The 22,953-nt window shown below is 44.3% G+C and overlaps 1 protein-coding gene across 1 annotated transcript in view; it reads right to left on the bottom strand.

Annotated features, from left to right (window-relative positions):
• Positions 1-22,953, bottom strand: part of WDR37 (WD repeat domain 37) — a 312,422-nt gene that overhangs the window by 116,982 nt on the left and 172,487 nt on the right. Inside the window, exons 4-6 of the mRNA XM_082258129.1 lie at positions 15,965-16,061; positions 6,515-6,610; positions 258-322 (exon numbers count right to left, since the gene is read on the bottom strand). Of these exons, the coding sequence (XP_082114255.1) occupies positions 258-322; positions 6,515-6,610; positions 15,965-16,061 (258 nt within the window). The remainder of the gene's footprint in view (positions 1-257; positions 323-6,514; positions 6,611-15,964; positions 16,062-22,953) is intronic.

Below are 22,953 nucleotides of genomic sequence, written 5' to 3' on the forward strand. Positions count from 1 at the left end.
CCTTAATGAGCATAGGTGATCAGCCTACTTTAATTGGAAACCCACTGATGATATTGTGTGCACAAGCAGGTAAACTGTGATTGGAAAAGGAAGATTTAATGAGCATAGGTGATCAGCCTACTTTAATTGGAAACCCACTGATGATATTGTGTGCACAAGCAGGTAAACTGTGATTGGAAAAGGTACATTTTTTTTAATAAAGTGAAATGCTTTCTTTACATCAAACAAAAACAAAAGCTATGAAAGATGAGGTTTACCTTGCTAGTAGATGCTTTGTAAGTGGTCTTCAGCTTTTGTGACAATTGGCTGGTACTGTGGCTAGCTGGAAACATTAAAAAAAAAAAAAAGACTTTAAACATGAATAATAGATAGGATCAAAGAATTTCCACAAGATGCTAAAATATGAATTCTTCAGCTGTAAAGCCTCAGGATAGACATTGTTCTCAAAGTAACTTTTCAGGGCTAGATGTGCATCTTTGTCTACTGCCTCTACTGAATCCGCTATGTGCTGTGCCAGCACTTGGAATAAACACAACTGAAGACAATTTAGCAGAATATAAAAACAAAGAATGCTATGTAAGAATGAGATATTTCACACAGAGTTTTTTGGTCTCTTGAAAAAGGAGAAAGTCATCGCCTAACAACCATTTCCAAGGTGCGGCTGAGGGAATACTTTCACCATTGTGCCTGCATGTTTCAGATTACAGATAGCAGAGCAAAGCCTTAAGGCCGGTGTTCCGTGAGAAAAACCTACCCTCGTCACTTCCGGTTGCACGGCACTGTATGTAATGCGGCGTTTACATTAAAAGAGCTGTGCTGCAATACGAGTGATCTCCACTCCTATCCCTGTCACTTCCCTCATCTCGGCTAGTAAATATTAAAGCGGTGGCGGCTGTATGAGAACATAAATCATGGAGCCGAGACCCGCTTTTATATTTACTAGCCAAGATCAGGGGAGTGACAGGGACAGGAGCGGAGATGACTTATATTGTAGCACAGCTGTTTTAATGTAAGCGTGGCGTGGGTAGGTTTTTTTCACGGACTCCGTGATAATTTCCTACTAGTGCGCATGCGCACTAGTCAGGTCCTCAGCTTGTCTATTGGTATCTGGGGCTGGGAGCATGCGTACTGCTGCGCTGCTCAGCTGTTCCTGGCCGGAAGTGACGAGGGTAGGTTTTTCTCACGGGGTAGGTAATTCTCACGTTACACCGGGCTAGATAAACCTCGGTCCTACAAGTCCCACAAGGCATTGCAAGACTGAATGCCACAAACATGACTACAAGAAGAAGAGGTTGGATGAGTATTTACGTCTCATTCCACCACATATCCCCAAAATTACAAGATGGTTCCTCAGGTTCAGGACAGTGGGCTGAGCCATTCAAATCATTACAAACAACCAAATGCACATTCAAAACCAATATACAGATATTAGTTAATTAGTTAGGTAATAATATACTAATCTCACAAAAGTGAGTGCAACCCTCATTTTTTTTCAAAATATTTTATTATTTTTTTTTATTATTTGCTACAATGTAAAGTAGTGAGTGTACAGCTTGTATAACAGTGTAAATTTGCTGTCCCCTCAAAATAACTCAACACACAGCCATTCATGTCTAAACCGCTGGCAACAAAAGTGTGAGATACTGTATATAGCCTAATATAATTGAGATATTTATTTTAAACTACTTACAAGCCTTACTCTATATAAGCAGTGGTTTCCATACTAGCCTTAATTTTTACGTCAAATTTTAATTTAGTTTTAGTCATAGACTTTGGACTAAAATGCCATTTTAGTTTTAGTCATCAGAATTGTTTTAGTCGTACTTTAGACAACTAAAGTAGTGTTAATTTTGTCGATGAAATTAACACTGCTCCATACACTACACTGATGAGCAAAAAGCCAAACTTTTTTTCACCTCCATCCAATCTGTTCAGGAGGGTAAAAATTCTTCTGTGTGCAATAGCCCTCCCAGCCCCCCCCCCCAATATGTACCTGAGCCTAATTTCGATCCAGAGATGTGCATGAAAGCAGCATCCCTTCCTCCTCATTGGCTGAGGCAGCAGCGGGAGCTACTGCTCCCACTACTGTCAATCACAGCTAGTGAGCCAATGAGGTGAGAGTGGGGGCGAGGCAGAGCCATGCTTCCTGTGTGAATGGAAACAAAGTAGAAGCTCAGGAGTGAGTCGGCTTGGGAGAAGCCAGGAACGCCAGCGGGGGACCCGAGAAGAGGGGGATCAGGGCTGCTCTGTGCCAAACCACTGCACAGAGCAGGTAAGTATGACATATTTGTTATTTAAAAAAAAAAACTTTAATATTGGGCAATATATGCACTATGCATCAGCAGTTCTGAAATTGTATTTGGCCATTTGGAGCATAAAGGAATGATTTTCATGACTTCATGCACTGTCTGGAAATGAGGAATAAACCTCTTATTTTTGGGATATGTGATAAAATGAGACATGTTAATACCTTCTGTTTTAAGAAGGCTTTATTGTGTTGCACACAGATTAGAGTTGCGGCCTTTTTTTTCCTTTGGCCCCTTTTCACCAAACCCTGTATGGTCATTCTGTCTAAAAATATTTTCTCTCTCATCCATTGTGGGACACAGGAATTCAGATACAGTCAGGACATCCAAAGGCAGCCCCAACTGAGCGATGGGAAACCCAACAAAAATAACTAGAAGCCACACTAGGAGGTCAGGGGCTGCTTATAGCCCAGAAGCCATCTAAAGGATCAATGGTCAATTCTGAATGGATGACATGGAACCCCCTAACACATAGGGCAACCTGTCAACACGACTAAAGAAGGAGAAAGGTGAACAACCTGATTCTTCAGATGAGAATGGAGAAGGACAACACCAGAGGGGAATAGCTCTACGCAGAAGGAAACAATGAGTCAGCGGGAAGCTGATTAATCATAACCTACTAAAAACAACCAACTCCCAAACCTGGAAAAAAAAAAAGAGACCCAAAACCTAAGATATCCAATAGAAAAAAAAACACACTCAGGGCACTGGCCACATTAATTTTCTACCGTTCAGCCCACAGATTAAACGACAGAAAACAAATCAATTCCCCAACAACACATTTATTTTCGCTATAGTATTGTGACAGCAAGGAGAGTTCCACTATGTCAGAATACACTTACAAGCACCACCAGCTAGAGCCGGAGGAACTGATCAAAACATTTTCCAACAAGCTGGTTCTACAAAAAAAAAAAAAAAAAAAAATGGAAACCGCACAAAATAGTGCACAAAATAATAAAATGCTGCAAACACAAGAAGAAGCAATTCCTTCCCATATCAAAATATAAATTACCTGTGTTGCACTAAAACAATCAGTGACTAAATCAATCATATACAGTATCTCACATTTTTGAAAATATTTTATTATATCTTTTCATGTGACAACACTGAAGAAATTACACTTTGCTACAATGTAAAGCAGTGAGTGTACAGCTTGTATAACAGTGTAAATTTGCTGCCCCCTCAAAATAACTCAACACACAGCCATTAATGTCTAAACCGCTGGCAGCAAAAATAAGTACACCCATAATTGAAAATGTCCAAATTGGACCCAATTAGCCATTTTCCCATCCCGGTGTCATGTGACTCGAGGTCTCAGGTGAGAATGGGCAGCAGGTGTGTTAAATTTGGTGTTATCGCTCTCACTCTCTCATACTGATCACTCGAAGCTCCAAATGGCACCTTAAGGCAAAGAACTCTCTGAGGATCTGAAAAAAAGAAATGTTGCTCTATATAAAGATGGCCTAGGCTATAAGAAGATTGCCAAGACCCTGAAACTGAGCTGCAGCACGGTGGCCAAGACCATACAGCGGTTTAACAGGACAGGTTCCACTCAAAACAAGCCTCGGTATGGTCGACCAAAGGGATTGAGTGCACGTGCTCAGCGTCCTATCCAGAGGTGTCTTTGGGAAATAGATGTATGAGTACTGCCAGCATTGCTGCAGAGGTTGAAGGGGTGGGGGGGTTGTCGTCCCAGAAAGAAGTCTCTTCTAAAAGATAATGCACAAGGAAGCCCGCAAACAGTTTGCTGAAGACAAGCAGACTAAGGACATGCATTACTAGAACCATGTCTTGTGGTCTGAGAGACCAAGATAAACTTATTTGGTACAGATGGTGTCAAGCGTGTGTTGCGGCAACCAGGTGAGAAGTGCAAAGACAAGTGTGTCTTGCCTACAGTCAAGCATGGTGTTGAGAATGTCATGGTCTGGGGCTGTAGGAGTGCTGCCGACACAGGGGAGCTACAATTCATTGAGGGAACCATGAATACCAACATGTACTGTGACATACTAAAGCAGAGAATGCCCCCCCCCCTTCGGAGACTGGGCTGCAGGGCAGTATTCCAACATATTAATGACCCCAAACACACCTTCAACAGGACCACTGCCTTGCTAAAGAAGCGGAGGGTAAAGGAAAAGGAAGGTGGAGGAGTGCAAGGTCTCTAACATCCACCAGCTCGGTGATGTCGCCATGGACGAGTGGAAGAGGACAGTGGCAACCTGTGAAGCTCTGGTAAACTCCATGCCCAAGAGGGTTAAGGCAGTGCTAGAAAATAAATGGTGGCCACACTAAATATTGACACTTTGGGCCCAATTTGGGGTGTACTCACTTTTGCTGCCAGCTGTTTAGACATTAATGGCTGTGTGTTGAGTTATTTTGAGGGGAAAGCAAATTTACACTGTTATTGAAGCTGTACACTCACTACTTTACATTGTAGCAAAGTGTCATTTATTCAGTGTTGTCACATGAAAAGATATAATAAAATTTACAAAAATGTTGAGGGGTGTACTCACTCTTGTGAGATACTGTATATAATCAAATATACATAAACTGCAAATATTGCAATTAAAAAAAAAAATTTCCTACTAATGCCTGTGAAAAAGGGGCGAGAGATGTGGGAGAAATATCCAGGGAACAATGGGAGGGGGCATTGGAGGCTGTCATGACTTGCTCATTGAATGCTTCTCAGAGAGTCTCCCAACTATATATCCTCCTCAGAGTTCACTATACTCTGCTTAAATTACATCTGATAGGCGTAAGGCCAGATGCATTATGTTGTAAATGCAGGGGGGAGACGGGTACCCTTATCCATTTGTTGTGGAGATGCCCCAAATTGCACCGATATTGGTCCAAGGCTGTGACCACAGTAAACACTGCTCTAGGTGTAGTGGTCCCTTTGGATCCTAGACAATGCTTGCTGGGCATGCTTGATAAGGTCACCCAGGACAGATGTCTTGGGGAGGCGGCAGCGAGAGCCTTGTTTCAGGCACGTAGACTTTTGTTAGTAAACTGAACTGCATCTGAACCTCCCACGCATGAGATGTGGCTTGAACAGTTGGGTAATACATTACGCATTGAAAAACTTATATATCAACATAGGGACTCCCCTTACAAATTTGAGAAGGTGTGGGGTAGATGGTTGGCTACTCCGGGCCTGGCCCCTCCGGACTTGGTACTGGATAGATTGCTGCGCCAATAATGGCATTTATAATGTTATCTGGGAGGAACTGCAGAGGCGATAGGAGCTATATGTTTTTGAGTTTGTATAATGAATAGTATTTTTGTAACATTAGAAATGTATGCATCTGTTATAAATGTATTGTTGTTGGCATCTCAATAAAATTGTTCTTGATTTAAAAAAAAAAAAAACCCAACAAAATAGTGTCCATCCAAAGTCTCCCAAAACGAAAGCGCCAACCAAAGATTTATTTAGTCACTCACTGTTTTAGCACAACACAGGTAATTTAGAAGCTGGTTCTACAGAAGTTGATCAAGAGATCGACTTTTGTATAACCAGCCTCACAAAGATGTATTGAAACTCGGCAGGTCCTTGCTGAACCGGCCAAATTTCGATCCATCTATGGCCGGCTTTAGAGGCAACCCCCCGAAGAAAACAATTACAAAAAACGTATTACTTTTTAAAAGGAAAAACACAAATATAATAAAATTATGTTTTTATATCCCCACGGAGTTCAGCTTTAACACTAGGTTCACACCTATGCGTTTTGCGGGCAGCATTTGCATCAAAAGAATGGGCTGCTGTGCTTGCGTTTCCGAAAAAAAAAAGGGTGCATACACCTTTTCAAAAACGCGGCCGCAGAGAGATCAACCAATCAATTTCCCTGCAGGTCCCACATACGAAAATGCACTGCATGTTGAGATGCCGTGGAGTGCAATTCAGCCCCACGCGCCTCCTAAAAGCTGCACAATTTGGCTGCAGGTGGGGGAACAGAGGCGATTCCAGCACCCGCAGCCACACGCAGAGGTGTGACCCAAGCCTAAAGGGCTCATACTAGCCCTATTCCAATTGCTCAGCCTCCATACACAGATACATATAAACCAGTAGAACCTCTGAGTAGAGATCCAGTCTCAGACATTCTTTGTGCACACACTTTTATAGCTAGACAGCACCAAAATGTACAATAGAACATCTCCACACTGACACTGCAGTTTTAGGCTTGATAGCAAGATTTTGTTGAATAGCCAGTTACCTTTTGTTTTCATTTGACCTTTATTTAATTCAGCTCCATCGATCGTCTGTCCTTCTACTGCCAGGCGTTCATTCAATGTGTCTATTTCACGTCGCACTTCAATATAACAAAAGCAGGAATTAGCATTCAGGAGAAATGTTTAAAATCCTTCACTGTCAGCATGTAAGTAAAATGTCATATTTATAAGCAGTTGAATGCACATATTTACGATTGGCTGCTTTTCTAGTGTTAGAGCCACCATGTTTGTATTGGAATACTCATAGCAAGGGCTCATGTACAATTGCTGTACTGTGAACCCCAAAGAGCGCTTGTGATGTCAGCACTGTACTGCTGTAAGCTTTGAGCCAGATGGTGGGATCTGGCTGGAGGAGTTCTACAAAATGAAAGGGTACACCAGTACCTACACCTACAGAGCTTGAGGTTTTTATTTTGTTTCATGCAGCCCAACATACAGCAAACCTGACCTTAAATCTATGTAATCATTGGTGCAATACTCCCAACGCATAGTATTATTATTATAGAATATAATTAAATATATATATAATTATATTGTATAGAAGTGTTAGGAAGACAAAAAATGCAGCAGATACATGGAGCGGTGGCTGTGTAGAATAGACACAGTGGGGACAATGCTGCAGGCACATGGAGCAGGGCCAGTGAAGGATGGACAAGGAGTTGGGGAAATATAGCAGACACATGAAGAAGAGGTAATGTAGGACAGACACCAAGTGGGGGAAAAGTGGCAGACCCATGGAGCAGCAGCCATGTAGAATAGACACAGAGTGAGGGCAAAGCAGGAGACACAGTGAGAAGCAGTGTAGGACAGACACTGAGTGGGGGCGGCATAGCACACACATGGATCGGGGCAGTGTAGGACAGACACTGAGTGGGGGCGGCATAGCACACACATGGATCGGGGCAGTGTAGGACAGACACTGAGTGGGGGGAGGCATAGCACACACATGGATCGGGGCAGTGTAGGACAGACACGGAGTGGGGGCGGCATAGCACACACCTGGATCGGGCAGTGTAGGACAGACACGGAGTGGGGGCGGCATAGCACACACCTGGATCGGGGCAGTGTAGGACAGACACGGAGTGGGGACAGCATAGCGCAAACCTGGATCGGGGCAGTGTAGGACAGACACAGAGTGGGGGCGGCATAGCACACACATGGATCGGGGCAGTGTAGGACAGACACAGAGTGGGGGAAGCATAGCACACACATGGATAGGAGACAATATAGGACAGACACAGAGTGGGGGCAGCATAGCACCCACATGGATAGGAGACAATATAGGACAGACACGGAGTGGGGGCGGCATAGCACACACATGGATCGGGGCAGTGTAGGACAGACACAGAGTGGGGACAGCATAGCACACACATGGATCGGGGCAGTGTAGGACAGACACTGAGTGGGGGCGGCATAGCACACACATGGATCGGGGCAGTGTAGGACAGACACTGAGTGGGGGGAGGCATAGCACACACATGGATCGGGGCAGTGTAGGACAGACACGGAGTGGGGGCGGCATAGCACACACCTGGATCGGGCAGTGTAGGACAGACACGGAGTGGGGGCGGCATAGCACACACCTGGATCGGGGCAGTGTAGGACAGACACGGAGTGGGGACAGCATAGCGCAAACCTGGATCGGGGCAGTGTAGGACAGACACAGAGTGGGGGCGGCATAGCACACACATGGATCGGGGCAGTGTAAGACAGACACAGAGTGGGGGAAGCATAGCACACACATGGATAGGAGACAATAAAGGACAGACACAGAGTGGGGGCAGCATAGCACCCACATGGATAGGAGACAATATAGGACAGACACGGAGTGGGGGCGGCATAGCACACACATGGATCGGGGCAGTGTAGGACAGACACGGAGTGGGGGCGGCATAGCACACACATGGATCGGGGCAGTTTAGGACAGACACGGAGTGGGGGCGGCATAGCACACACATGGATCGGGGCAGTTTAGGACAGACACAGAGTGGGGACAGCATAGCACACACCTGGATCGGGGCAATGTAGGACAGACACGGAGCAATTTAATAAAATATGCCTGTCATTTTGTAATTTCTATGCTATCTGTTCTGTCCATCCTTAATAAAACATAATCAGACATGAAAGATGTATTTGAACTGTTATTCAGGCAGCCTCTTAGATTCCTTTGTATTACAAAAACCTTAATTAAAGAAACCGTTCTTAGGCTTCACACACATTCCTGCTTCATTAGAATTGCTATCCGTGTGTTTAATCTTTGTCCTTGGACAATAACCACAAAACATTAAAACAACTTTGCCTTGATGTAGTAAAATTATTTTGAAATAAAACATCAAAAGGTTTTATCTGCAATGTAAAAGAAGAGTTAACCAATCACCATCCACACTACTTTGAGATTAGGAAAGCTAGCCCCTACACTCTTATCAGGGTTGCCGCCAACCGTCAGAAAATGTACAAACTGTTTGTAAAAATCATAGAGGTCTGTTAGAGAAATTTTATGTTCGTAAATATTGGTTCTTTTTTTCAGACAGGTTAGAGTTGGCACAGCAAGTTTAAGAAAGGACCCCTTGACAGTTTGATGCAGCACCAGCAGCCATTGATCTGGGCAGAGTTTGGAGCCAGTTAGGATTATTTTAAAATACATGCAGGCCGGAGCGGTGGAAGGAGCAGGCAGCCGCATTTGCTGATCCTGCTCCTCTAGTTCCGGCTGTGGAGTGATCTCAACAGTGCTCCATCTGCCGACTCTCTGCAAAGATAGGTATTTGGAACCTGGTGCTTGTCTGGCATCAACAGCTCCTGAAGCCTGTGCCCATGGCCCACTGTGCCTTGCAGCTATACTAGACTCTCCTCCTTAATAACCTATCCTGCTCTTTCACAGCCGCAATTCTCTATCATGTACTGTCTGTCAAGGAGGGAGATTTAGGGATGGGAGTAAAGCAATGTTCTGGGAGGGGGGCGATTTGGGGAAAAAGGGGGCACACTCCTGAACCGTGCACTCTGTGCGCAGCGCGCGCCCGGACCCTGCACTCTGTGCGCAGCGCGCCCGGACCCTGCACCCTTAACACACTCTCCTGGTATTTAATGCCCCTGTAAGACCCTCCCACTGTTAGTGCAGGAGGTGATGCTGCTGCCTCCTGAATGTGTTTTTTTTTCAGCCAAATAGAAATTTAGCATTGAAATACTGCGTCACAACTGCAAGCCAAGCATTTGGCTTGTGGCTGCTGCACAGTCCAATTAAGCTCAATGGGCAAATTTGACAGATGACGGATGCTACCTGTGAAACTTGACATGTTGAGTTAAAATTGCCACACTATGAAGATAAGCATCAACGCCATGACAAGGTGTATTCACCCAAGCAGCTACTATTTTCATTTAGAGGTAGGTGGTTAGGGAGAAGTTCTGTTTAATCATCCTTTTAGGCCACTCTCACTATTAGATACAATCTGGTCAGGCCCATTGCTCTCTTTTGACATGCATAACAGAAATTGTTTTTCTACTTAATCCCAGTGTCGCTGATAATTTTTCATGCTGTGTTGTCTTTCTAAACAAAGCCAATTACTTGTTATGGGCATTGTCAGTGTTTACAGATTGTACGTATACTGTTTAAATATCAATTGTTTTAGTTTCTAATAGAAGTTTTGTCATTTTTTCAGGTTGTCAGTACAAAATGTGTTCTGTCAGTAAATTGTCCATGTTCTGTCAGTAAAATAACATTACGGGAGGTTGGTAACTATCAATGGCAAGTGTCTATAACAAGAGCATCAGGTGGTAACCGATACCGACACAGATGTAAAATGAATAAGCTAAAAGCTCTTACAAGCTAGTGTCATTTATTCATTGTGATGTAAAAAAAACATGCTTTACGCTGAATACTGCTTACTAGTTGTAATCTTTGAAATGCTGTTTAGTACTAAATGCATTAGAAACCTCTTGCTGCCTCCATGTAGCCTGTTTTAGCACAAAAAAGATTTTGCAACATGCGCCAGACTGTACCACCATCTGTTGTTTTTTTTAACTGTACTCTCTGTAGTGATATACACATGTACCTGGCTATACGTTGTGGGCAAGGGTAGATCACCCTAAAGCGGCAACTACGGTTTCATTTGCCACTGCATAGCGGGCACCCTGTGGTGCCCATTCTTGCCTCTACCTTCCAACCCTGCCACCATGTTGAAACAGGAAGGGCCAACCCCAAACTGTTCCCACAAGGTTGGTAGCATGAAATTGTCCAAAATTACTTGGTATGCTGATGCCTTAATAGTTCCCTTCACTGGAACTAGGGGGGCCAAGTCCAACCCTTGGAAAAACAACCCCATACCATAATCCCCCTCCACTAAATGATTTGGACCAGTTCTAGCGAAGGGAACGTCAGTATACCAAGACATTTTGGACAATTTAACTCTCCCAACTTTGTGGGAACAGTTTGGGGATGACCCCTTTCTGTTCCAACATGACTGCACAGACATGACAAAGCAAGGTCCATAAAGACATGAATGAGAGAGTTTGGGGAAGAGTTGAAACTGTTACATACATACATACATACACACATACACCATAACACCATAATATATATATATATATATATATATATATATATATATATATATATATATATATATATGTGTGTGTGTGTGTGTGTGTGTGTGTGTGTGTGTATATATATACATACATATATATATACACACACACACACACACACACACACACATTTACATACATACACACTGCTCAGCATAAATGAGTACACCCCTTTTTATAGGTAAAATTTTAATCAATATCTCAATGAACATAACACAACATTTTCCAAAATTTTGACAAAACTGAGTTTTATAGTTTTATGAGTTTGTTTAGCTCATTACACGAAAGCAAGGGTAAGAATATAACTTAGATTATAAAATCTTCAGCTTTACGTAAAATAGTTGATGCAAAAATAAATACACCCCACAACAAAAACTACTAAATCCAGTATTTTGTATGACTTCCCTGATTTGTAAGGACAGCACAAATTTTTCTAGACAAGAATGAACAAGATGGCGACATATTGCAACATCTATCTTTTTCCATTCTTCAAGAACGACCTCTTTTAGAGCCTGGATGCTGGATGGAGAGTGATACTCAACTTGTCTCTTCAGAATTCCCCATAGGTTCTCAATTGGGTTCAGATAAGGAGACATACTTGGTCACTGAATCACTTTCACCCTGTTCTTCTTCAGAAATGCAACAGTGACCTTAGATGTGTGTTTTGGATCAATATCATGTTGGAAAAGTGCGCCAACACCAAGGGCACGGAGTGAGGGTAGCATCTTCGCTTTTAATATAGAGTAGTACATCTGTGAATTCATGATACCATCAATGAAATTCAGCTCCCTGACACCAACAGCACCATGTTTCAATGTAGGCTTCATGCACTTTTCTTTGTACTCCTCACATTTGCGACGCCATACAGTTTTGAAGCCATCAGTTCTACAAACATTTATCTTGGTCTCATCATTCCAGAGTAGAGAGTCCCAGTAGTCGTCTTTTTCAGCAAAAGCCCTGGCAAATTCTAGGTGGGCTTTTTTGTGCATGGGCTTTAGGTGAGGCTTCCTTCATGGGCGACACCCATGCATGCATCCTCTGTAGTGTACACGGGAAACAATCACCCAAATTCATTGTGATTTTCTTCTTCCTTCTCATCAGAAGACGCCCCTGTCGAGGTGTTAATTTCTGTGGATGGCCTAGATGTCTCTGTGAGATGGTTGCAGTTTCATCTTTGTTAAATTTTTGTATCACTTTTGCTACAGTATTCTGACTGATAAGTAAGGCTTTGATGATCTTCTTGTAGCCTTCACCTTTCTTTTGTAAAGAAATTATCTTTCTCAGGCCTTGTGACATTTCTCTTCCATGTGGCGCCATTGCTGACAGCATGAAGAGTGAAGGGGTTTTCTTTGTTAAGTAATTAGCTTTTATAATCGACTATCTGCTGGACACTGTGTTTAATCAATAATTAGACTCACATGAAGTTAAATTCTTGTAATTGGGATTTTGTTGACGAACATTTAGCTTTGCGCCTAAGACTTTCATTGGGGGGGGGGGGGGGTATTCATTTTTGCAACATGGTAGGAAAAATACTTTTTTGTGTGTTAAATTAAAAAATACTGGTGGAAATCAATGACCCGCGTTTGTAAGAGCATTTTGTAATATAGTGCCCCATAGAAAATGTTGATTCTGAAAGGAAAGTAAAGGTTTTCTGACAAATCTGTTGGGATGTACTCATTTACACTGAGCACTGTATAAAATAAATATATATATCAGCTTGAAGAGGACAGGGTGTCCCTGTTTAATAATGTAATTGTAGACTACAATTGTAGTAATAAAAACAAATATTAAATAATAAAAACTTGTGTGATAATTATACATAAGATTTTTTGTCAATATGTCAGTCTACACAACAAAACAGAAGAAAAGAATTTATTAAAACAGCAAAACAAATAAAGGTCTTATAAGTCCTAAAAATAAACAGGGTTCATACACATTTTCACCAATGAAATTCCATGACTTTTCCATGACTTCACGTAAATATTTATGACCTAAATGTTTCATGAAATGTCTATGTATACGTGTTAAATAAGAAGAAAATCTATGTGAATTAGCCACCTTTAGAGCCCACAGTACCTCTGCTGTTAGAGTTTCGTTTCTGGATACAGCGTGACTCAAAATGGCCCCTTGTTTTACAGTAGATGAGGTCAGGTGGAAGCACCGCTGCCGCAGCTGTGAGCCGGTGTCACTTTAGGCGCACGGGTGAAAAAGCCAGCGATCGGATTGGAAGCTGTCGAGCACGCAGCTGCAGACTGGTGCTTTGCACCTTTAGCGTGGCTAGACAGCGCTGCCTCTCCCATGTTCGAAATGTCAAACGTTTTACGACACACACTGTACATTTAGCACGTCCCGGGTCCTGATCTTTCTCCAGCCACCTCTCATACTTTTCATCATGAAGCCATACATTTTTAAAGCTGCATTTCCCTGGCATTGCTGTAACACTGAACGGACTGGTATGGATGGCACAAAATGCAGCACTTAATCTTTTTAGGCCCGAGCCACAGTCATGAGGTGCAGGCGGACTGGTATGGATGGCACAGACAGTCAGATGCACAAAATGCAGCACAGTAATCTTTTAGGCCCAAGCCACAGTCATGAGGTGCAGGCGGACTGGTATGGATGGCACAGACAGTCAGATGCACAAAATGCAGCACAGTAATCTTTTAGGCCCAGGCCACAGTCATGAGGTGCAGGCGGACTGGTATGGATGGCACAGACAGTCAGATGCACAAAATGCAGCACAGTAATATTTTAGGCCCAAGCCACAGTCATGAGGTGCAGGCAGACTGGTATGGATGGCACAGATCTGATGGTGCACAAATGCGGCACTTACTCTTGGAGAAAGAACAGTGGTGCTCCTGCTTGCCGAAATAAAGCTGTTCAGGCAGTCATGAAGGTGCAGCTGGACAAAATGCGGTGCTTACTACTAAGGCCGAACCCAACAGTCCCACAAACAGGCAGAAAAGAGTTCTCACAGAAAGGCGACTCAGGATTGGATGCTTAATAATTTATTTACATTTATTTTTAACATTCCCGTATAGGACTGTTACAGTAGGTGTCCTTCCGGGTCCGCAGTTTGCCCTACTGTCGGTCACTGGCCAGCAGCAGCCGAGGAGATGAACGTGCACCAATCACTGGCAGCGGGGAGGGCCGGCCGCGGTTTGCCTGGATGTGACTGGCCAGCAGCAGCAAACCAATCACAGGCAGCGGAAGCGTCACTGGAGGGCGGGCCGGCCGCATGAACGTGATGACGCAGGGGTGCGGTAACCGAAACGGTTACCGCCCCCTTCCGCGTCATCATCACGTTCATGCGCCCGGCCCGCCCTCCAGTGACCCTTCCGCTGCCTGTGATTGGTTTGCTGCTGCTGGCCAGTCACATCCAGGCAAACCGCGGCTGGCCCTCTCCGCTGCCAGTGATTGGTGCACGTTCATCTCCTCGGCTGCTGTGCGCACGGGCATACCGTGGACCCGGAATACAAATCGTATGTGGCACAAACACATTACTGAATAAAATAAAATTACACTAAAGTCTTAAATTAAGCATCCGCTCCCCGCTCCTCCCCAGTTACATTTCCATGACTTTTCCAAAACCTTTGTAGAATCCTAATTTTCCATGACCTTTCCAGGCCTGGAAAGTGTCCTCTCCAAATTTCAAAACTTTTCCAGGTTTTCAAGGACCGTACGAACCCTGAATAAAGATGTAAATTATTTAGGTATGCTAAAATTGCCTACTGCTGCGTGGCCTACGGAGCTTCTAGGGGCCCTCGTGGGAACCCCCCAGCCTCCTGGATGGTATTGACAGGAAAAGGGGCCCTGGAGAGACAGGTGAAACCCCTCCCTCCCACCGATAGATCGTCCAGTCGCCTGGTGGCGCTCACAGGAAAAAATCCCGGGGAAAAACTAGCTAGGGAAAAAAAAAAACTTTTGCCAGGACCAGAGATCCCAGCAAGGAACTAGGTCCTCAATCCTGACTGAGCAGATTAAAACTGACATCCTATAGCAGGGAGAGAGGGTATACCCCCTGGGACTGCCCGTAGGTGTAGCCAGAACTTTTTTCTGCCTAGTGTCCTACTCCTGTAGGGGGCAGTATAACCTACTGTTATGAAGAACAGAGACTGCGTATGTCATTGAACAATCAAGAAATGTAGCATGTTCCCGCTTCTGCAGCAAATGGACGATCCCAGCCCTCTGTGTGACAGCAGTACAGGGAGAAAATTCCCTGTACCAGCTGTCACTTTTATAAAAGAGTGCGGCTCTGCCCACATGGCTGCGTCATTCATTCACAGAGTTCTGTGAATGAATCAACAATACCGACATAACTTGCAGATGTTGGATTATAGTTCTCAATGAACTACCAGAACGCTGTTGAGAGCTCTGGTAGTTCATGGATTCTTCACTGTCAGTGTAAAACTAGAAAACTTACACTGTAAGTCTTCAGGAGTCCTGCATGGCACCAGCAATCTCCTGATTTCTGGTGCAATACTTTCCAGGCTCATAAAAAAATTAAAAACTTAAAAACACACTATTTTCACATGCACAAAATATGCATTTATGCTGTTTTATTTTCTAAAAGTTGAACTTCTAATGAGTTAAACGGTACACGTGTAAGTACATTATTTATATATATATATATATTTATATATATAATATCATACAGATATACCATTGAATGGGTTTTGCTCAGCATGGATGACTGCATCAGCTACAATGGCTCAAGTGCCAAACTATTAAACTGTGGCACACAATGTAGGTAGGCACATCAGACACCTTCTCATGACACAGATTTCTGTATTTAAAACCAGGTAAGAGTCTGATTTCTACAACCTTGTCATCAGCCGCACTCATGCAGTACTTACATTCCAAGTTCTCAATATAAAGGTTCTCAAATTCCCTTTCTATTTGTCCAAAAAGATCCATGAGCGTATTGCGCACGGAAGATGGCAGCTTGGAATCCTAGAAAAAGGAAAAACAAAAAGGTAGAAAATAAGAATTTTACTCACTGCAAGTTTGAGAATGCTGTCAAAATTATTTAAAAATGAGACACAATCTTAGATATAATGAAGTATAACATTACATTAAGGGAGAAAAAGTAGGCACTACCTTGTTTTTTGCAATACATATATAGTTCATATATTTGTGATGTGTGCCCTAGTAAATACAGGGAATGGACAGTCCTATCAAAGTGTAATATAGGAAAAAATTGGATTTTTTAATTACCGTAAAAAACATTTCTCTGATGTTCACGGACACCGGTTATATGCTGCCCCCTACAGGAGCAGAACACTAGGCAGAAAAAAAAACTTCTGGCTACACCCCCCCCCCCCCCCCCCAGGGGGTATATTCCCTCTTCCTGCTATAGTCACTCAGTTTTGTTACAAGCCGTGTCAGGAGAATTATAACTCCGATGCGGTGTTCGCCAATAAACATCAGAGAAAACGATTTTACGATAAGTCAAAAATCCCATTTTCTCTTTCATTCATTGATGGATACAGCTCCGGTCATTCGAGACCATTAGGATGTCCCAAAGCAGTGTTAAACATGAGGGGTGAGAAATAGCAAAAAATTCCCAAGACTAAACAGTAGCCAACCAGGTAACAGCAGCTCAACCAAAGCAACTGGAGCTCACCTGAAAAAACAATACACCCTCAAAGAGGATCAGGTCATCTTAAACAGCAGCCTGCAAAACCTTGCAGCCAAAGGAAGCATTCACAGATGCCAACACATCCCCTTTATAAAACTTTGTAAAAGTGATGATGGAAAGCCCAGGAGGCACTAAGTGCCTTAGTAGAGTGCGTCTTGACAAGGAAAGGAGAAACCTGACCCCTGATAGAATAGGCCTGGAACCGCCATCTGTCTGAGCCATCTGGAAATGGTTGCAGAGGAAGCAGACAACCCTTTGCGAGTTCCATCTGTGAGCAGAAAGAGTCTGACTTCTTGAAAGACTCCGTAGCTGCCAGATACACCCTAATAGCCCGGACTACATCCAAGGAATGCAAGGCAATTTCCTTTGGATGTTTAGGCCTGGGACACAGGGAAGGCAACACAATGTCTTCATTCAAATGAAAGTCAGAAACCACCTTAGGGAGGAATGACGGACAGGGGCGAAGCACTACCTTATCCCTGTCTATCAGCAGATAAGGTGAACGACAGGATAAAGTCGCCAGTTCCGACACCCTGTACGCAGAGGTGATAGCCGCCAAAAAGGCCAGAGTAAGAAGGGCAATCTCCCAAATATTTTCAAAGGGAGGCTTCTGTAGAGCTGAAAGCACCAAATTAAGATCCCAAGGCAGCAACGGAGCCTGCCCTGGAGGAACCAAATGTTGAACACCCTGAAGAAAAGTGTGCACCAGGGAGTGTGGGGCCAAAGGTCCTTGGAAAAAGACCGCCAAAACCGATACCTGGCCCTTCATGGTACTCAAGGCCAATTTTTGATTCACCCCCCGTTGAAGGTTATGATTCGAGCCCCCGAGAAAGAGCGGGGATGAACCCCAAGAGACTCACACCATGCAATGTACATCTTCCACGTCCGATGGCAGATGTTCCTATAAGTAGATTTTCTAGCTTTTAACAGGGTAGGAATCACAGACTCAGACAAACCTCTATCCTTTAGCACATGGCGTTCAACAGCCAAGCCATCAAAGCCAGCGACTGTAAAGCAAGATGGAAGATCGGTCCTTGGGACAGCAGATCCTCCCTAAGCGGAAGCTTACAGGGAACGTTGGCGACCAGCCCAACTAGATCCGCATACCAAACCCGGTGAGGCCAGTCTGGAGCCACTAAGATAACAGCAATCCCTTCTGTCTCGATCCTGCATAGGAGTCTGGGCAGAAACTTGAGAGGGGGGGGGGAGGAAGGCGTAGATCAGACGATACTTACCCCACGGGGCAACCCACACACCTGTGGCGTCCGCCAGTGGATCCCTTGACTGAACAACAAACCTCTGCACCTTTCTGTTGAGCCGAGACGCTCAACAGATCCACCTCAGGGGTGCCGCACCGGAGACACAGCTAATGAAGCACCTCCTGATGAAGGGACCACTCCCCTTTGTCCAATGCCTGCTGACTGAGGTAATCCGCCTGACAATTTTCCACCCCGAGAAAATGTACAGTGGAGAGGGCTGGAATAAACCATTCTGCCTTAGAATGCCGGCTACCTCCAGAGCCGCCAGGGCACTTCTTATGCCCCCTTGGTGATTGACATAAGCCACGGCCGTGGCATTGTCCGATTGAATGCGTACTGGGCATCCCTGACAATCCATCCAATGATCCAGACACAGTCTGATCACTCGGAGTTCCAAGACAATCATCGTTAGCCTAGACTCCAGCGTACAGATCCCCTGAGCAGAATGCTTGCCGAGAACGCCTCCCCAGCCAGGCTGGCATCCATGGTGACCACTGTCCAATACGAGGGGAGGAAGGATTTTCCCAGCTGAAGAGCTGGAGAGTGAAGCCCCCATATCAGGGACTCCTTCATTCCCCAGATCTGACCTCGTATAGAATTGTGCAAACGGAACCGCCTCGAAGGTATATACCATCAGGCTCAGCACCCGCATGCAAGACCGCAGGGATGACCATTTGTTGGACAGCAGGAGGTGAATTGCAGTCTGCAATTTCTGGAGTTTATATATAATAAAAGATACAGCGCTACGAATACCAAATTAATAAATCTTGTGCAAATATACAAAAAAAGTGCATGCAGAATATAAGCAAAAATAAGGTGCTTATAATGTATAAAGTGCTAAAAACTCTCCCCTTATATAATAATTAATTAGATATAAATAAATCTTATATTAGCGATAAACACCAATAAAGTGCAATAAGTGCTGGATAAGTGCAATCAGTTGTGCTTTAAGTACACATCACTAGTAATAGCACATTGACAAAAATGTCCATATAAGCAATCAAAAGTTCATAATAACTTCTTCACATTCCAATGGTGCAAAAGATATGATAGGGTGCTCAGGTGCTCGTGATCCCTCCACCACGCAAAGGTGGCCTCTCGTCTCAAGCTTAGATTCCCCTAAAGGGATATAAATAGGGGCCTCTCCACAATTTCCAGAGCCATTCCTTCGGGTCATATAACTGCCAATTTGGTCTCCTGTAAATTTAGGCTATCATCATACCCATATAAGCTTGAAAAAAAAGGGGGGGGGATCTAGTGCTCTCTGCTTAAAAAGTTTTATTCATAGGGCAAAACAATAATATAAACCCACGGCATAGGCACATCAGCTGTGCGGGCTTATAAGCATGTCTTCGCTTGTATACAGAATCACTCCGAGCTGGCCGTGGATTCCCATCTAACTGGAAGTCTCTGCCCCTACACGCGTTGCGTCACTCGTATCACACGTTCGACTTCTTCAGTAGGGGTCTACTCTTACTCCTCGACCCCTACTGAAGAAGTCGAACGCGTGATACATCTGTATCTGGCATCTGTGCTACACGTGTGGCAATCAGGAAGCTACAGTGCCCTGCAAAAGTATTCACCCCCTTGACTTTTTACCTATTTTGTTACATTACAGCCTTAAGTTCAATGTTTTAACTGAATTTTATGTGATGGATCAGAACACAATAGTCTAAGTTGGTGAAGTGAAATCAGAAAAATATACATACATAAAACTATTTTTTAGAAATCGAAAACAGAAAATTGGCTTGTGCGTATGTATTTTCCCTCCTTTGTTATGAAGCCCATAAAAAGCTCTGGTGCAACCAATTACCTTCAGAAGTCACATAATTAGTGATGTCCACCTGTGTGCAATCTAAGTGTCACATGATCTGTCATTCCATATACACACCTTTTTTGAAAGGCCCCAGAGGCTGCAACACCTAAGCAAGATGCACCACTAACCAAACACTGCCATGAAGACCAAGGAACTCTCCAAACAAGTAAGGGACAATGTTGTTGAGAAATACAAGTCAGGGTTAGGTTATAAAAAAAATATCCAAATCTTTGATGATCCCCAGGAGCCCCATCAAATCTATCATAACCAAATGCAAAGAACATGGCACAACAGCAAACCTGCCAAGAGATGGCCGCCCACCAAAACTCACGGACCGGGCAAGGAGGGCATTAATCAGAGAGGCAGCACAGAGACCTAAGGTAACCCTGGAGGAGCTGCAGAGTTCCACAGCAGAGACTGGAGTATCTGTACATAGGGCGACAATAAGCCGTACGCTCCATAGAGTTGGCCTTTATGGCAGAGTGGCCAGACGAAAGCCATTACTTTCAGCAAAAAACAAAATGGCATGTTTTGAGTTTGCGAAAAGGCATGTGGGAGACTCCCATAATGTATGGAGGAGGGTGCTCTGGTCTGATGAGACTAAAATTGAACTTTTCGGCCATCAAAGAAAACCCTATGTCTGGCGCACACCCAACACATCACATCACCCAAAGAACATCATCCCCACAGTGAAACATGGTGGTGGCAGCATCATGCTGTGGGGATGTTTTTCAGCAGCCGGGACTGGGAACTGGTCAGAGTTGAGGGAAAGATGGATGGTGCTAAATACAGGAATATTCTTGAGCAAAACCTGTACCACTCGTGCGTGATTTGAGGCTAGGACGGAGGTTCACCTTTCAGCAGGACAATGACCCCAAACACACTGCTAAAGCAACACTTGAGTGGTTTAAGGGGAAACATGTAAATGTGTTGGAATGGCCTAGTAAAAGCCGAGACCTCAATCCAATAGAAAATCTGTGGTCAGACTTAAAGATTGCTGTTCACAAGCGCAAACCATCCAACTTGAAGGAGCTGTAGCAGTTTTGCAAGGATGAATGGGCAAAAACCCCAGTGGCAAGATGTGGCAAGCTCATAGACACTTCTCCAAAGCGACTTGGAGCTGTGATTGATGCAAAACGTGGCTCTACAAAGCACTGAATTTAGGTGGGTGAATAGTTATGCACCCCAGGCCATTCCAGGAAGTCTATATTAACCAGCACACTGCAGGTCTGCTTTACTGTTCAACAGTGTTTGTTAGTCGTTTCCTGTCTGCCGTGTGCTTGATCTACCTTTCTGTGTAACGACTGACTTGTCTCTGACTATTCCTGTTTGCATGTTACCCTGACCTTCGGCCTGTCACTTGGTTACCCTCGCCTGTGTCTGTTGCCCCGACCTCGGCTTACCCGTCATTATCCCTTGTGTCCTGAGTGGCTGCTTCCCCTCTCTCCCTACGGAGCGTGACCCGAGGCCCAGCTGCAGTCAAGTCCATCCTCACCACTAGAGGCTCTGGTGAACACCTGCTGAGTCTTAAGACTCCGTGCTCTGGGGAATCTTGGGCTCACGTTCCTGTCCATCCGCAGCAGTCAGCTATCGGGTTCACTACCTTGCGCTGCACCCCTGCCTCCAACAGGGTGCAGTTATCACCTGCCCACAGGTGACCTGACACCTAATTATAGCTAAAATTCAAAACAGAAGCCGTAGAAGCAAAACTATAGCTTCTATAGATAAATCGGGATCTATGAATGGAGGGTGGGCAGATGATTGATAGTTCTGCCCCCTCCATTCATAGAGCCTCTTTACATTTTGAGAAGCTTGGCAGAGAGGGCAGACACAGTCCGGCTCTCTTGATGAGAGCCTGTGACAGACCCTTGGTTAAATCAACCTTAACCCCCACTACAAAGGAATATCATGGTGGCAGAGGGCAGAGATGGAATGAAAAGAAAAGGTATCAGCACAAGGGACACATCCTACTGGGTGTGCTGATTTTTCTGATTTTAGGCTACATTCACACTTTCGCATAGCGGGAACAAGCGTTCTAGCCAACAATTCTGGTTGGGCGATTTGCATGCGATTTTGCTAGTCGCATAGGACCAGCCCATTCACTTAACCAATAACCTATGCGCATTTGTTGCCCAAAAAGAAGCCCCTCCTCCTTTTCAGGTCACAAGCTTCACATGATTGTTAACCACTTCACACCCGCGATGTAGATGTCTTTCGACTGTACATCGAAAATGGACACCCTCCCGTGATCGTGCTGCCTGTGACCCCCCCCCATTGCGGTGCGCTCTGTGATTGCCGAGTCTTTCACGGATCTGGGTAAATGGCAAATCACAGCATTCCTTTACCATGAGATCAGCTGTGACAATGACAACAGATCACGGATGTAAACACAAGCTGGTTATCAGCTTTCCTTTCTTCATGCTGCCAGCGTGAGGAGAGAAGAAAAGAGCCGATCACTGGCTTGTGTTAAAAGGACATCGGCACCCATTATCAGTGTATCGATGATCAGTGAACCGATTATCGGTGCAGTCCCAACAGTGCCCACCAGTGCCTCCAAACAGGTGCCCACCAGTTCCCGCCAAACAGTACAAACACTGTTCGCCAAACAGTGCCCGCCTATCATCAGTGAAGCCTCATTCACTGCCTGGGCAGGAAGGGGATGAAAGTGCCCAGTAGGCAAGTAAAGGCATGGTTTGCGATCCTGTTACAGCACAATTGCATCGCATTTGAGGTGCCATTAATAAAAATAACGGCACCTAAAAAAAAAAAAGAAGTGTCACACGTTCTGCTGCGATTTGGGAGTCACAAAGATGTGAACAGGGCCTTACTGTTAGCTACATTTAGGCTTTAAAGTAAACGTTACAATAACTCAAAATACATACTTAAACATAAACTACATTTTCCCTTTAAAATATCTGTAGGGGTAGACTGTGGGGTAATTACCAGCAATGGTATCCTAAAAAGCAGATAGGACAGAGGGAGCTACATAACAAATGCTAAACAGGCAAAGCAATGAATCCTGGGACCTGGTTTCTAAGCTTTGTCCTTCTTTCACACCAGAAAGGCACATATAACTTTCCCTATAAAAAGTACATCTTTGTACTGCCATGACCAAGTGAACAGAGTGGA

The sequence above is a fragment of the Pelophylax lessonae genome (genome assembly GCF_965119305.1).
Source record: "Pelophylax lessonae genome assembly, chromosome: 5".
NCBI classification, from domain to species: domain Eukaryota; kingdom Metazoa; phylum Chordata; class Amphibia; order Anura; family Ranidae; genus Pelophylax; species Pelophylax lessonae.